This window comes from Rhopalosiphum padi, chromosome 2 (genome assembly GCF_020882245.1).
Source record: "Rhopalosiphum padi isolate XX-2018 chromosome 2, ASM2088224v1, whole genome shotgun sequence".
NCBI lineage: Eukaryota > Metazoa > Arthropoda > Insecta > Hemiptera > Aphididae > Rhopalosiphum > Rhopalosiphum padi.
Window position 1 is genome coordinate 39,247,761 of NC_083598.1, and position 18,758 is coordinate 39,266,518.

Sequence of the window (18,758 nt, forward strand, 5' to 3'; positions counted from 1 at the left end):
TATGTATGAAATCTTTATATGGGGGGGGACTTATTGGGGGAGAGATGCCTAAATTTATATTATCACATTTTTATTTATTGTACCTACTTATTAATTTATTATGAATTTTGAATATTGATAATAAATTATGGTAACCATTATTCAAGTAATTATTTATTATAGGTGCCATACTTTATTATCAAATTACCAACCAATTATATAAAATATACTAAATAAATATTAATAATATTAATAATTTATTATCTTGGAAATATTTTGAGAGCTTAAACGTGCCTAACGTTGTAAATCGTATAGAATATAATAATAACCTCATCAAATATTGTCCTATTTCATACTTGTACTCGAGCATATTATACACAAAATATAGCGAATATATTGAAGTTATAGTTACATCTTACATTTATTTTAATAGCATTTAAACTTTAAATACAAGTGAAAAAGTATGGTGCTAAAACTTGTTGTGAAGTATCTCGTCATTTCCTTTGCCATTTAATTCGTGTAAGCTTTATTAACAAGACCACAAAAGATTATACAAAAAAATGCTAAATATCCTCTATGAAAAAAAAAATAGCGTAAACGTTCAAATAATTATAAAAATACGAAAACTGACCGATAAAAAGGTAACTCGCGATAATAAAATCACCTTTTATACATTACGATAATATAGTCTATATAACATAACGTACCTATATTATATTATATTATATTAAACGTACACCCTCAGTTTCCGGAACCAACTACAGCTGCACTAATGAACGTATTGTTAATAACCGATGCAAATAAAAAAAAATCTCAAGACACTGAAACGCACACACCCGACTACCCGAGATTATGCAATAAAAAAAATAATAATAATCATAGCGTTTCTATTATGTACAGTGTATACATCGATGTCATCGTTGACAGTGCGTGGCGTGACGGAAAGCATTGATTACGCAGTGTCAACTACAGCATTCGAAAACTATACGTGTAATTTATTATTATTATTTATATTTATAATTTTATTTCGCGAATTATATATTATATTTGATGATTTTATTTTCTTTATCATCTATTTCCTACCACTCACACAGTTTACTCAGGAAATCCGGAAATACGAAAACGAAAGATCAGACCGATGAGCCATGCGATGACAATAATACGCTATCGGTCGCGTTTCCGCGACATTGTGTCAAAGACCGTGATAAGGAAATGCATAGAAATAAATATAGTATAGTATTATATAGAATACAAAGTTACAAAAAAAAAAAAAAAATGAAAATGCGTAATAAGAGCGTAGATAAGAGCAAAGTCGAGTGGTTTTAAAAACCTACATATTATCGTATAAAATATACCTATAGGTACATGCGAAAATAATTTTCTATTATTGTACTACAATACCTTTATAGATCGCAATTTTTTTTTAAACTCAATTTTTGTTTTCAACCATTATAAAATGCAAACTTTAAATAAAAATGGAACATACCTATTATAATACAACATATTATGTACCTAATATAATAATATATATTTTAATAAAAAAATGTGCGTATTGATGAATCTATAAAATGTATTTATAATTAATATATTGTATACATATTACGTATATAATGCTATTAAAACATTTAAACATAATGTAAACATACACAGCGGATAGTAAGCCCGTATCATCATGTAGGTACCAGTAGATATTTTTAATGCCGGTTGTTTAATTTTGAATTATTAGATTTTTTTCTCCAACATTTATTCAAAGTCATTTTCAACTATTTTTGCGCAACGATGAAACGAATAACTATTACTTCAATATCGCATGATTGAACAATTTTTACTGTATAATATATATTACGAGTCATAAACTACGTCATTATAAAAATAATTATATTACATGAATAACAATATTTTTGAAAATAAAAATGGTTTAATAGTTGATAATTCAATATATAGAAAATTAGCCAAAAGTCAAAAATTAAATTTCTGTTTACTCTAATAAATATGACAGGCAAAATAACTATAAATTACATCACAATTCGTAGGTTTTTTTACATGTATATAATATATATATATATACGTTATAAACACCTATATATAAACAAATTAGGTTTACGTAATTCAAAGCCAACAACATATAAATGACACGTCGTTAAAAACAAACTTTGAACATATCGTTCGTTCTAAATCATACCATAGAAACTATACTATAATCGTTCAAATGTTTTCCATAAGTCGTTGTGGTGACACAGTTCACTGTTTTGTTATGATAAATTGTATTTACGCGAATTGTGTTATAACATTATTGTATGCACAATATGTGGAATATACAACCGTATCTGCAGGATATATGCAAACGCAATTAAAGGATTAAAAAGGAAGAGAAATTAAACGGGTAAAAGGACAGAGGAAAATGTTAAAAACTACTCGTTTTACAACGAAAATAATAATGAACACTCCAGACATTCCGTTAGGTAGAAAAATGGTTACTAAAAAATGTGAAATATAAAAAAAGTAAGAGGAAAATAATTAAAGGAAATGTATTTTTTTTATTTAAACAATGCCTTATGTTTATACTTTGTAATTAAAGACTGTTTTGTATTGTAAAATTAATTCATATAATTAGAACTGTAATATAAGCGAAAAAATAATTATGAGAAAAGGGGTTTAGAACAATAACACATCACTATAATCAATTAGTTTGATGTTTCGTTTAACATCAAAATCGCAGAAATAATTAATTTAAAAATGAAAATGCATGATATAATGAAATAGCAAACTATAATGGCATTTTATCAAATAGTTATTTATCAAATACTTTATTGTACTCGTATTCGAGTTTATTAATAGTGTTAATTATAAATAATATGTTGTTTTAGAATGTTTATATTATTAACGCGTTTATAAATACTGTATAGACTTCCATTTAAATTACGAAAATTCATTTGAGATGAGTCGAGGGTCAAACTACACGCTATATACTGTTAACGGTAATAGTTTATATTGTTTATTGACGAGGGGAATATATGTAATATGTATAGTTAGTGTCATGAAAAGCGTTATATTTTTGTCATTGAATACAATAGGCGTCCGGTAGGCGCCAGTTTGAGTAAAAACTTTTCCACCCAAGAATTATAGAAATATCGCGAAATAGGAAGTAAAGTTGAAATGATAAAATGTAAAACTCGTACGGAAGTCGTGATATTTGACCTAAAAATAAAACGATAAAAGTTTAAGTATAAACTCATAAACTGTATGTTAAAGTCTTGACATTTTACTCATCACTGTTTTCTAATGCGTTCATGTATAACAAAAAAAATACGGTGTATAATGCTGGATATTATTATTATTATTATTATTATTGTAGTTGTTTTTAAATTTGATTTAGAATATCATGTGAACATAGAAATATTTTACATATTTCACCAAAGTTTATAGTATAGGTTTAATCGACCGAAACAGTAAAAACATTAAAACTATAAAACAGTAAATACTTTACGTTTTGTTTACATGTCATCCGATTTATTGTCGAACTTCAACCCTGAAGATACTATAATATTGTATATTCGTGACCAAATGATTTTATTTTGTATTATGTGGTTCAATATAGTATTATATATTTGGGTAATTGGTTAAACTATAGTTATTAACAAAACAAATATGAACATGTTGTTGATTTTAAAACGTAATAAGTAACATGTATTAAAGGTAAATTGTATAATAAATATTATTCTTAACACGCTATTTTGAATAAAAATCACTAAAAGTTGGAAGATAATATTATTATTGTTTAAGATGGTAGTTAGAAAATATTTTAAAGTATAATTTATTACTTACAGGACCCGACGAAAATGCACTCATTTCATTCCAACAATATTTAGCTTTAACTCAGTGAAACTTTCAATTATTGAAGACTTTAAGAAAAGTTTCAGCTATAAGGCACATAAAACGTTTTACTTTTACTCGATCTATAATAAATATTATATTAATTGCTCTTTTGAAAAATATATTTTTCACTCGTATATAGTAACTATTTGTTTTTTTTAAATTTTTATTAAATCGGATAAAACATTTTAAATTGTAATTCAATTACTTTACTAATTTACTTTACGAGTACATACTATTAATCATTTTCTTGTGAATATCATATTATATTGTTTTAAAATTTTAAATAATAATATAAGCCCTAAGGACAGGAAATATTTTTTATCGTCATGCACTTACATAATAAAATATAATATATCAGAAAATGTATTTAGTTATTTATGAAGTTATATAGATATATAGTGATAAATAATACAACCCACCTGATTGTATTAAATAAAAGTGAATTTCATAGTGCGTTACTGTATTTATTATTATTATTCAATGAATATAACAAAATCGTATTGATTAAAATTATGTAATTAATAGTGATGTTATAAACACGTAGTGGAACTATATTCTTAATGGTCACATGTGTGCAACAAATATATCGCGTCGTTTCAATGAACTTTAGTTGGTATACATAAATACATAATACAATATAAATTGTAAATTAAACACGATATATCCTTCAGTAACCTTGTCACACACGCTCCCAAAAATACGTAAAAAATTATATACGCAATATATAGAACATACAAAATAAATAATAACATAAAAAAATTAACTTTTGTAGTTCGAAAAAATAAATATTTCGATTATACCTATTTATAATTTTAGTATATATCTCTATAACTTCCTGGTACTTAAATATCGCCCATTCATTATAATATATATTATGAATTAATAAATAATATACATCGGCAGTTTTATCTAATTTCAAACGTTAGTACATAATACAAATTATTAAGTATTTACATTGGTAAGTAAAATTATTGCTGATTTAGGACCAATTTGAATATATAAGCGCATGTGATATCATTGTGTTGTAACCGCAACGGTTGTTGTTGTTATTATTATTATTATTATTAAATTATTCATTTTTGTTTTGTGAAAAAATAGAACGACAATGTATTTTTAATTAAATAGAACGATAATATGATTTTATGGCCGTTTTAACGTCGAAACGAAGCGCCAATAAATTAGACGGCTTTTTTTTCTATTACATTGTATAATGACCATTGTAAAATTTTACGATGCCGATCGAAAGGTTCCCGTCGACGACGTCGGCGTATAGTTTTTAACGGTTTGCGTCCCGCAGCTGTTGCCGGTCACCACCGCCGTGTACAATACTATACGTCCGCCGCCGCTGCTTGCAATAAAATATACGACCTTTTTTACTCTCCCTCATTCTCCCACTCACCATCTTTCTCCTTACCCTCTCCTCAGTCTTTTTTTCTCATGAAACTATCCTCCTCCCTCGGAGTCACACTTTCCAAATTAAAAACTTTTTATATATATTTTTGTCCGTTCCATGAGCTTTGTTATATTTATATTGTAAAACATACAACGTGCGGGATATTATAATAATATAATATTTGCAGGTGCGAAACAATTACAAAATAACACATCGCACATTATATTGCATTAAGTGACGTCCACGGCCCATCACCATCAATCAACGACCACCGCCACCGCTGCACTTTGATTTACCGTACCCAAAAAGAACTTATACAATACATCGGAAGAACTTCGGCGGCCTACTACAACACACGCGAGACGAGGACTGCCGGATGCACGCTGCACATTGGAAAAACCATATAGGTACCGGCACTCACGTTTCTCCCTTTGGACAAGTTAGTTCCCATGCCATGAGTGTTGCGTGCGATGATTTCAGCAGTTTCACATCGCCGACGCGTTACTCGTGCGGTAGGTAGGTTAATATTCACTTTTCGAACGTAATAGCGAAAAAATTATTACTGACTATATCGGCCCGGGGAATTAAAACCGATAACGATGGTAGGTACGAACTGTCCGAGTGATGTTATCCGGTAAGGTATAAAAAAATAAAATTTTACGATGTAAAAAATTTTGAGAAATCGTAAAAACTTTTCGTACCCCGAACATGGAAGAAAAACACGCGCGATCAAGTACGCGATCGGTTACCTACTGAAGCCGCTCAGCCGCTGGTCGTCGCTACTCGTCGCCGCCGCCGAACCGTGTTGTATTCCTCCGCTGGCGGGGCAGGCGTACCAAACTGCCGGGCCGGCGCGACACATTCTCTTTTTTACTACAATAATTATTACTATTATTTATTTTAACAGCGCCCAAATTACAATTCCTATAATATGTTTAGTATATACTATACATATTGTATATTATACACAACACCCATTAATAAATTAAAATAAACACGAACGCAACGAGAATGTAAAATAAGTGTGTTTAAAAATAGAATTTCTTTGACGGCACCTATTGTTCGATGAGATTTTATTCCAGAGTAAAGGGATACTGAATAATCGAACGAAAAAAAAATCCAAATCATCATCATTATTTGTCATCATTTACTGCTAAATATTTCCCGATAATGTTTATTTTTTCTTATAAGGTATTCGATGTGCACGTGGCTCACGTGTTTTCTACATAAATTCCATAAAAAAAAAATGTATACATTATAAAACATTTTAAATAGCAGATATAATAAGTATTGGAAATTATAATAAGTACGAATAATATTGTACATTTATTATTTAATTATAATTTTTATTATATATACGTCTCGTATTTCGTAAACTTTTCGTAACAAATTATGAAAAAAAATACTATACCTATACATAAAATACGTAGTTATACATGACCCCGTACTAAGAAAAATATAATTTATTATATAAACTAGGTATATCAACATAATTTCATTTTTAATCTCATGATTGTAAAATTAGTTCACAACTCAAGAGGTCAACATTTAGTTCGATAATTCAATAACTGTTAATTAACTATCTAAATTTGTTTATTTATTATAATATAATATATTATAGCCAAATAAAAATGTACACAAATGTAAGTATTAATACAGACGGTAATTTAATAGAGGTTATATTATAATTTATAGCTATGTATTTCATTTGAATACATAATATATATGTATATTGATAAATAATAAAATGATAAATGACTACGATTTTGCACACGGGACATAGAAAGATACCCAATTGCATATAATAACATCATGGAAAAATATTAAAAGTTTTAAAAGCATCTGTATTTATTTATTTTTTTGTATCAATAAATAATATATATTTGTTTGAATGAAAAATGTATTTAAACATAGTTATACTTGTTGCTAATATATAAGTATATAATATAATCTACTAATTTTAAACTGATCTATACAAATATTATATCAATATTATTTAAAGAATAATATTTACGATAATATATTTTAGTCACTTCTATTTCTATAGTTGCAATTTATCTAACAATAAAATATTACTTATAATTTTTAATTACTACGATTAATATTTAATATATTATACATACAAATACATGTGCTTTCTATTCTATCCATTGATTATCTAAATTAAAATTAATAACTTTTGTTTACAAGTCCATATTACGCAGGTATATTGTTACTTGCATTAGAGTAATTCGTTTGAGCTATTACTATTACTAGTTATTAGCAATTAAGTACCAAAAATATTATTAATTATTAAAAAAAAATCATCTTCACTATAAAATAAAATTCTAAATTACCTATGGTATGTATAATTTCTTACAATAAAACTTTATAACAGATAACAAAAAAAAAAGGTGTATAAAAATCCTCTTAGAGGTACTAAACAATTGTATTGTACAATATATTATAATATACGCATTATGTTGTAAGATAGATACAATTTTATAACTTTTAAAATGTCCCCTAGATATAAGTATTTAATGCATCTGCGGGTGTTTTTTATACCTATGTAAGAGATCACTATAAATTGGCAGTGGGGAAAGCCATAATTTCACATTTAACGTCAATTCTCGTCTTAATACCTAAACCTATAATATGCGACGGTGAGGTAATCGAAGTTATTTCTATATTGGCGTCTTGTTTTTAATAACGCCTTCTGAAGAGCCTATCGGGCAACTACGTTTTGCCGAATCATATAATATCAATCGGCGAATTTATTTGACCATAAAAATCGCGTGATGCTATTACAACTAGAGTAGTATTATATTAAGTCTCTCTTCCCCTTTAAAGAGGCCACTACCGCCACTATAATATAAACGTTCATAGGCCAAACCCAATAATGACAAGGTGTTTTCGGTAATAACAATTTCCAACTGCCATCAGCCAAAGACGATACTAGTCATGCGGGATTAGATTATTATTATGGTATATCGTGAGCAGAATCAGAAAACGAAAAACATATTTTCCGGTTACGTAATCGAATTACCAACTATCGGTGGGCGTGTTATTATAATAATGATAATATGTTGACGTCGGCAATCGGGGTTGTTGATTTTTATGTATGGCGTTGTATAAAAACATTTACTATTTTGGAAAAGAATTTCGCAACAGGAGCACATAAAAGGATGTGCAAATTCAATTGTCTAGAATAGTATGAACGTCTCTACTGCAAATGCAAATAATTTGAATCGTAAAATGTGGAATATTACTGCCATGAACCTATATGTTATTATTATATAAATATATAGGACATACTTTGCCAAAATGATATAAAAATATTATTGTGCACCGGGTGGAAAAAACCTCCTCCTCTTCACCGCATACTAAAATCCTGACAAGAATTTGTATAATTTATTAAAAAAAAAAACGAATTTTTATAATATAATCGACTCAATGATATGTGTATAAATGCGTTACAAAATTAATGATTGCAAATATTAGGTATTAGGTAAATATTAATATTTGGTAAATTCTGTGGATTTATTATGCAAAATTGTACACATAACGACTAGAAATTCTACTATATTGTATTATAAATATTTTTGTATGGATACCATACGCTTATGAAGTAAGCTTACATTAAATAAAAAGTTTCAAATTAAAATAATTGAACTTGAATAAAAAGGTATTTTTAATCAAATATTAAATTAAAATATTATAAGTACCTATATTTCCGATAATGATATGTTATGAGTGATAGGTTAAGATTAAAGGTAAACTGTTTATATTTTTTCAAAACATACGTAGATTTAATGTATTGACAGACTTGAAAAATATTTTGTACCACAACGTCCAATACGTATTGATGATCGATGACAAGTTGATACATCCCTCATGGTGCGAAAATATATATTTATATATTTAGTTTCCTAGTGACACGGCCTCACGCTCACGGGTGGCCTGCACCTAAATACATATTATTTTGAACACGTACATGGGTGGGATTTTTAAACTGCATGCAGAGCACCGAAGGGTAGAATAGTCAAAACAGCTGCAGAAACAAAATATTTGTATATATTATATGCGTGTATATATACATATATATATATACTTTATACTCACTCCACCCTTTTTAAAATCATCCGTAGTCCGTACGACGACAAATTTCCGTCAACACATTTAGCTTTTATTGGATTAAAGATTAAAATACCAGCTATTTTGCCTATATTCGATGTATTATTGTTTTTGTTATTTAGAATTTATATGAATTCAAAATCGAATTTCCTGATTCGTTTTTGCCGTTTTAAAACATTTGAGGGTCCATAGTGGCGGCACGTGGGCAACACAGCACTGCAGAGTACAGATTGAGTGCGACTTCATCCCCAAAGTTGTAGGCGTACTATATACACGTATATTACATAATACAAATAATAATTTTTTTTCTTTTTCAACGTATGTTTGATGTATTAAATATTTCGTTTCAACCCTCATACAGAACTATTTTAAATCAGCTATATTACCCTACATACCAAACGGACGAGACAACGGGTGTTTCACATATTATACATCTACACCATACATGTACCAGCTACCTATATTCGCTGAACCCTTTTTTGAAATAAGCTACATATTTCGTCATCAAAACGACAGTTGAATACCTCAAATTTTCCGTTAGCCCTTCATTATTTCACGGTGATGTGTGCAATAAAATATTATTATATTATTTTGTACGCATGGCTAAGAAATGTTTCATTAAAGAACGTCAAAAAAGACTAATTCATCGCTATTATTAAACCGAAGCGAACTTTAATCTCTGGACAAACGCAATTGATGAAAATATAAAAACACGTGTAAAATATAATTTATAACCTAACACTGCAGTTATTAATATATTTAATGTAGTGTAACATTATATTATGTTCCCAAATACAAAACTACACATTTTTCTCGAGTTAACTAATATTATATATATATTTATATATACGTAATTAAATATTAAAAAACTGAACTTGCATGGTTTCAGCATAAATATTAAAGTATTTTGTTTTAATAATAACTCGAAACTATCATAAAACGTTTTTTTTTTTTAATTAAGCGTTGTACTGTTTATTTTTACGAGCCCATAGAACTGAAACTGAAATTACAATTTGCTTACTATAACTAATACCAAGAGAAAGAATTGTCAACTAACTATAATAAATGGTAATTGTGTAAAATTATTTCACAGTGTCACCGTGTCCTTATGACTATAATACCAATAATAATTCAGGTAATTTTAATTTAACTTCCAATGGGTTAAAAAAAAAAAAAAATAGCGTTATAGGTAATAATATATGTATAAATGTTTAAAAACTAAAACATGAAACGGTTGTTTGTTGTCATCAAATCAGTGGTAAAGGTGGTGAAAACTAAAAAGGCTGGCAAGATATGAGTGAATTTATAGAATAATAGCCTATATATCAAATATAGTCTCTTCAAAATAAAACCACGTCATCTTAACCCTATAAATTATATACTTTTAGAACAATATTTCAACTAACAAAAACGTTTATAATATACGCAATGCTGCAGCATCATTTGAGTGAAAAATTAATTCAAATAGGGTTTTTTTTCCTGTTTCGTTTACGCATAAAATATGCACTCCACTCCGCAGTTTTAGACTTAATTCCATACAACGTCGTCGTCGGATTGATAAACTTTTGAGAAAACCGTCGACGGCGGGAAATGCGCGATGATGATAATGATGATGATGGAGGAAAAGGACGAGTAGCAGTAGACAACGACGACGGGCAAACAAATGGCAGAACACGTCAGTTCGCATTACGCATTCAAACGTTGTAAACGAAAACGGCGCGAATAATGAAATATTCCGAGGTTGTTTTTTATCCCTATATACGTATAATATATACATTTAATATGTATACACCATGGTTGCCACCACCCTATAACCTCGTCCCACCATCAAAGGCCAGTCAAAACGTATTAGGCCTTTCATTACTATCTCTACAGCGCAGCTTTTGCCGTGGTAAAGCAACGCTGCTACGACTGCCGATAACATTATTACTAACTAGTATATATAACCGAAAGTGTTTTGGAATGTATACGCAGGAGTATACAATTTGGTTAATAATTAGCGTTTACCCAGTAAAATACCTTAAAGTTTAAAAAAATTATGTATTTAGGTAGCCAGTACAATGTACAACGCATGGCATAGGATTTAAAAAATAAGCAATCTGTATTCCGAAATATTAAATTATTATTATTTTTTATTGATTTTTGAAGTGCTGTATTTGATTTACTTTACACTTTTAAATTACAACTTTCATCTCATTATTTACTTAAATTCACAAATGAACATATACTCTATAATGGTATATAGTTATTTTTTTACGAAATCACCACTGTGTATACACACATAAACTACATAATCGATCGCTTTGGCTATTTATACGAGTATAACTCAAACGAAAATCCGAAGACAACAGAAGTTATTACTTATTATAATAAAAACTAAATTTTATATAATATACTCTTGTGGACGTTTGTTCGTTTACATTTTTACGGGAGAAAGTAATCTGAAATACAAAGTGTATTCTCACTCTTTCATAAGACGTAAACTATAATATCCTTACCCCACGTGTTTCAGAGCTATCCATAAAGAGCAGTAAGTGTGCGTGTGTGTATTTTATGCGTATATTCTCCCAAGTGTTTCTGAGCAATTTAAAACGCCGTAAAAAAAGTTTAAACAGGATAATTATAGTTAATTGTACTATTAAACTATAGTATACTATAGTATACGTATGGTATATTATACGCACGTATAGAACAAATCCAAAATCAACATAAATTATACGAAAAAAAGGAAAATGAATCGGCTATGGGCTATGAATAAATCTTGGTAAATGAAAAGCGAGTTTATTTAAATACAGAATGATTGATAATATATATATATATATATAGTACGACGGTCTCACAGTAATATGCATTTCGGCCAGAAATCTTAGAGAAAAATGCATTATACCTTATAGTTTTTTTGATGATTATTAAGGCTGTGAATTAAAAATATTTAAAATGTTAAAAAAATGTAATATAAAATGTAAAAAATGCATTTAAAATTTTAAAAATTATAGCACAAAATGCACTTAAAATGGTTTTTAATTTAATTTTTTTATTGACATTAGTATATTATATGTATAAAAATGTATTTATTTAATAAAAAGTTGATTTAATTTAATTTTTGATTTGAATTTGAATTTTGATTTCGAAATTTATTGATTCTTTAATAATTTTATTTACCTGAAATATTTTTTAAAAATTTTTAAAAGGTTTTCAAAGATGTTAATTATGAATGGAATTTAATTAAAACACCAAAAGATAAACATAAAAAGGAAAATATGACTTAAAAAACTTGTTGTTACATAATTAAAATTATATACTTACAAGCTTTATACATTTCACAACCACCAAAAAAAAATGCACTCTTCTACAAATTTACAGCCCTATTGATTATTTTATATATGGAACTGTAGTATATAAATATTAAAAAAATCGAATTACTGATCTTCATAAAATCGATTTATAGTAAATAATTATTAGTTATGTACTAATGAAAGTTTCAAAGTTGGGGCATTTATAATACAAGACAAGGACAAAGACGACGAGACTCCGCTGCGAACAGTATAGACCTTCCACTAGACTAGTGAATCAAGTATCATCATCGAACGGGTTGAGCTAATCCGATACGGTTAAAATTAGTTATCTACCGGTCGAACAAAAATATACCTTCTACTTAGGCCAAGGATCGAAATTCACACGATGCTTTTGGCACACCGCACCTGCACCTGCAGCATTGAAAATAGATATATAAGGACACGCGGGTACAACAACAGATGACCGTATTAAAAGAATACATGGTGAACGACATAATGTATAATATGATACATTTAAATATAAACTATATACGAGCTGGATTCACTAAATTTAAGTCTGTAATGTACATTATACTGTGATTGCCGTAATGGTTCATGGACACTCTATGTTTATTGAACAACCCTGTCGAACGACTCTACGATTTTTGACTACGATGGCGGAAGATGTGTTTTTATGTGAACTTTCAAAACGCTTGAGGTCTGTGAATACGGCGCACATCATACTGCTGCGGTAAATTGTGTCCGGCTGTATTTTATCGACACCGCAACAATGTATGCGGATCTTAAAGCTTAGTACTAAGTCGTTTGGCGTATAGAAGCGGTTTGTTTTCGCAAAAGAGCTGGTTGACGTATCAGAGACCGGACGAACAACTGCACTTATTTATATAATACATTTTAGTCATGTTACGACCTATCCTAGTTTACAGGTATTATTAAACAAGTATGTACATAAGGTAATACCGTGGTATCCATTTACCAAAAAAAAAAAAAAAAAAAACAGTATAATGTAATGTATATACATAATATGTATATAGATACGGACTACGAATTCTATGCCCATCTGCAATAGGTGTGATATAATATATTATATATATAACAATATGTAGCATAGACGTTTTAACGCGAGCAATAACCCGCGCGAATAACTGCAAGGTGAGATAGTGAGTGTGTAAAATTCACCGGACTTATCGATCGATTTTTATGCGACGCATTGATGCTAAAAGTCGAGTCACTAAATCCAATATCAATGGGACGTTTTCATTTCCTCTCGATTGCTTTGCCGGAAGAGTATTTTACTACGGTATATATACATATATAGGTACTATAATGTACGCCATACGACTCGCCTAACCCGATAACGTTGTCGTTGTAGTTTTCCGTTCGGATGTTATCGATTTCGCATTGCGTTTCAGATGAGTTTATACTTATTTTTTCCCTCAAATAGCTTAAAAAACCTTTTACTCGACATGTAGACTTACGACGATTTTTTTAACAAATATAAATGCAAAAAAAAATCCATTATTGATGTTGACACGACGAAAACATTGATTATACTATATAGGTGCATACCCCCATACCCGGAAAACTGACTACATATTATATTTTTTTATTTTTCGGTATTTAGGTGAAGATATTTTGGTTATTATAATAGTCAATATATACTCACGTTATATTTCATCGAAACAAAAACAGTAATTTATCGAACAAATTAGCATTAATCATGATGTTTACATAAATATTTTTATCATATTATAAAGAATAACATATACTGTGTTTCCAATTAAATAAAACCAACGTAATTTTATACAGTAGCTAGTATAATGTATTTCCTTAATGGACTTGTTCGTAATGATTTAAACATATGTGACTATATATTCTATATGTTCCGCACCGATACAGAAGATTGCGTTATTCTAAAAAGGGGTTTATTATTGTCCGTTCAAAAACAGCATATAGTTTTACCCTAAAGACGTTTCAATAGCGATGATTGATTTACAACCGTGCACTAAGTTGTCAAAATGATTAACGAACTCGTTTGTGTATAAGTATGTTTCAATATTATAATCATATAATGTATTTACACAGAATTTAAACATAATTTGTTTCAATTTAAAATATAATATTCTTTGACGCATATTAGTCAAAACTAATTTAAGTTTACTAACAATTTAAATATTGACGCTTTAATTTACTTTACCCTAATTAACTATTACAATATAGTATAAAAATAATATTATATCGTGTTTTATTTTATCAATATTTAACCTCCATCACTATATTTCTTCGGGTTTGTTTCTCATATACCTTATAAGTTGGTTATTAAGTTTAATTTTTTTCTTCATATTATTTTACCTTTATTTGTCAATATAAAAATTATTTTATTAAATGATCCAATTTTTTGTTTGATTTGTTCAAATTGTTTTTTAGAGTAGAAAGTAGAAACTACTATAAAGCCAATGTCGTATTATGTAAGCTCGTCTACACCTCTTCATATGCCATGGAAAAACCATTGACTCAACATTGACTTCAAAGCCAATTTCGATTGCTTACAAATCAAATCAAGAATGAAATGAAAAGAGACGGACCAAAAAGGATTTAAGAACCATAGGAAAGACGTAAAGGTAGGTCGAAATGTCGAATAGCAAAATAAGAAAATTGCGTTTCACACACATTTCGGGGATTATAAGAACATACGTATACGAGCTATAGTTCATTCGCTTTTGGATTGAAATCAGTATTACACGCATACCTACTATAATAGTACTAGGTATATATATATATATATATATAGTATTTATAGTATATATACCCCATTTAGAGCTCAATAAGCTAAACCCAATATAACCGTATAATACTTTTAGAAAATAGGTTTCTCTAAATAACGATTTATAAGACCGGAAAATATAAGGCAGAAATTTAACGTGTGTGAATTTTATTATTGAAATATCAAATTTAATTATTTGTTCTCGTCTGATCACAAACATCACTTGAAATGATTATAATGTGGATCCATTATTCGCGACATTCCCAAGTAGATAATTATTATATGGAGGATTAATGATCAATTTACTATTTATTATTCCAACTCGAGTGGAGTGTTATTATCACGACAAATGCATCACTCTAAATCAACCATTGTTCCAGTACATCAAACGCCCCCAAACCGACAATATAATTTATGTGTCTGCCATAATAATATACTGTACGAGTGATATTTTATTTACATTAAGTATAATTGTGTGTACATCGTATCTATCGATCTCTGCAAGAAACATTTTATAAATAAAACATTGCGAAATGTAATCACAATAGACATATTTACTGCGAATGTATTGTGTAATTGTAATTCAATTTAATATAGTCTTAAAATTGTTTCGACTACCTTTATAGCTAGTTATATAAATACGATTAAAAAATGTTTAAAATATGTTCTTGGCGAACAATTTAGTAGGTAATAATCATTGTCTACCGATCTAATAATGGTTTTAATTATTACAAACACGATACAAACTATTATATTATTATCGATGTGGTGGATAGTAAGTAAATATTTATGGAAGTCGAAACATACTGAGATCGACCGTTCGAATTGTTGACGGAGTTTAACGGGATTACTAGCCCACAAGTGTGCCATTTACAGTGTAGAGCTCAGTTGAGGTGACCATCGTCTACATCTACATAACCGTTTCTGAATGTTAATTAAACTGTACTATTGTGCAGTGCCACAACTGTAATACAATGTTGACATTTACAAACATGGTATAGAGAGAATAAGTAAATTAGCAACCGGGCGCAAAAGTTTTGAATAAGTCTCTGAAATCTTATTTAAGTTAAATAAATTCAAGTAATCATTTGTTGGTTCAAAGTTTTAAAAATCATTAACTTTATCAAATATGTTATTATTATAGCGATTATATTATATAAATGTTGATAATAATTCTATAGATGATAAATTCGTACAAAAATTGATTAGGTACTATATTTCGTATAATAAAGTGTTATGTGCCTAAAATTGTCATAGCTTTCTTCAAAATTTAAAAACAAATCTAGGTGAAGCTCTTAATAATATTCTTACTTTTAAATTTATTAAAACAAAATTGTCGAATACTTAAAATACAAATGTTCAATAGATTATTCTGAATGAATTGGTAGGTATGATATGATTTATTAAAACGGAGAAAACACAAAGTGTGAGTACAATATTATATTGATAGCATCTAATGAAATAGCTCGTCAGCCACTTACGTAGTCTTTTTTCTAGTTGTATTCAGTACATTTAGAACATCGTAAGGAACAACTGTATACACACGAATAACATACACTCACGAGCCGTTGTAATTATTATTGTTTCTAACTACTGTTCTTTCTGGAAAGACAATTGTCTTATGCGTATTACTAAATAGTATTATTGCCGAGTATCCAAAATAATGATCATCATCGTTCGTAACTATTTCGAATATTTATATTTATATTATATATAAATAATAACATATATATTTACATATACGATGCGCGTTTATACGTCACTGCAATTTATGGATTATACGTTTACGGCAATGGGCAAGTATTATTACTATGAAGTATTAGTGTTTTTTACGTGTGACGTGATATGTTTATAAACTCCGGCGTTTCTTGTCTTTCAACGAGAGTCAGTTTGGGTTTTCATAAAAATGGGCACCATATAATATAACAAAAAAGGTCACTAGTATACAAAAAATACACCGTTCTCAAATTTCGCACGTGGACGAGAGTGGAAATGGGTATACGTACACATTGGTTGCAGAAGCATGCACTGCAGAGGGTCAAAACTCGGAAAAAACGAGAGAGAAAAATGGTGTGTGTGTGTGTAAGATAGAGAGAGTGAGAGTTCGACTTTTAGGAGTTGGAGACCAGTCGAGTCGAATTGAAAATCACGAGTTTAAACACATTATATCCGTATCCATACACGATGTTATTAATTAGTCGCGGACAGGTCCTGTGTGGCGAATCGATACCTCTTTTCCATCCCAGCGTTCGCATTATATATACTGTACAATAATGTGCAATACGAGGGACGCAATGCACGCAGAACATGCCGTAAAACTGGTCGCCGTCATTGTTTATCTTGCGGCGTATCAGTTACCGGCAGCAGCAACCCACGGGCGCGTGTATACGGGTAACCATGGTAACCGTCACCGGATGTTTCGCATGTTTTGTTTTTTTGGAAAATTTCCTCTCGGCGGCCCCTATGTAACACCGCGCGCCCCCTTCGACAAAATCTCGTAATCGGGTGATCGGGGGGAGTGTATTTAACGCCAGGATAAAAAAACAAGTGCAAATATAATATATAATGTGTAGCATGTATGCATTTAGTGTTCGGAAGGTATACGGTGGAATTAACGGTATCCCTTATATACCTATGTACAAGATAATATAACATATTATAAGCGCATACTACGCACATACACGCATCGTACTATATATAATATTTACATAATATATTGTTATTATTTTTGTTGTTTTATTAATTACCGGTCCCCGTTAAAAACACACAGGAAGAAGAGTCCCAACGCAAAGCATAAAATATATATGCATACTATTATATAATATGCACAGTTTTCCTCAAATGTTTCAAGATGGTGGGGGTAGGGTGTCCCGCGTTCAGAGGACGAGAGCGGCTGCTCTTTCAACCGAAACTAAACTATTCACTGCGGAATCGAGCTAAAATAAAGAGAACAACTTCGGGCGCAGAGAAGACGTGGATCTGGCTCGTCATCCGCACAGTCTTAAACGACGCGTTGCGTTTGTATAATATAAGTTGTATTATTATTATTATTGTGTTACTGTGTGCGTATATTGTTTGCGCCTGCCCTTCTCTCGCCACCGGCACCATTTCTCCGCCGAAACCGAGTCTAATGAAACTAAATACCCATGAGAGAGAGAAAGAGGGAAATATTTCATAAACCTCGCAAGACACGGGGGCCAAGTAACAGGATCATACGGTTGGTATACACGAAGAGGCAAGGGCGACAAAGCATCGAGCTGTAGAAGGTCTTAATGACGCGCCCGACCGCTAGAACGGCGAGAGAACAGAAAAGAACGACGCATGACCTGCAGCAGAC

General features: G+C 29.8%; 1 protein-coding gene across 8 annotated transcripts in view; it reads right to left on the reverse strand.

The window, feature by feature from the left end:
- LOC132923468 (uncharacterized) overlaps positions 1 to 18,758 on the reverse strand; it is a 206,987-nt gene that overhangs the window by 78,945 nt on the left and 109,284 nt on the right. Inside the window, exon 1 of one of the 8 annotated variants that reach the window (XM_060987480.1) lies at positions 5,670 to 6,010. The exons of 4 other annotated variants lie outside the window; for them this stretch is intronic. In XM_060987480.1, the coding sequence (XP_060843463.1) occupies positions 5,670 to 5,699 (30 nt within the window). In that variant the 5' untranslated portion in view covers positions 5,700 to 6,010. Of the gene's footprint in view, positions 1 to 5,467; positions 5,516 to 5,549; positions 6,011 to 18,758 lie in introns of those variants that run through there. 3 more of the 8 variants (XM_060987483.1, XM_060987481.1, XM_060987479.1) reach the window with 3 other exon arrangements.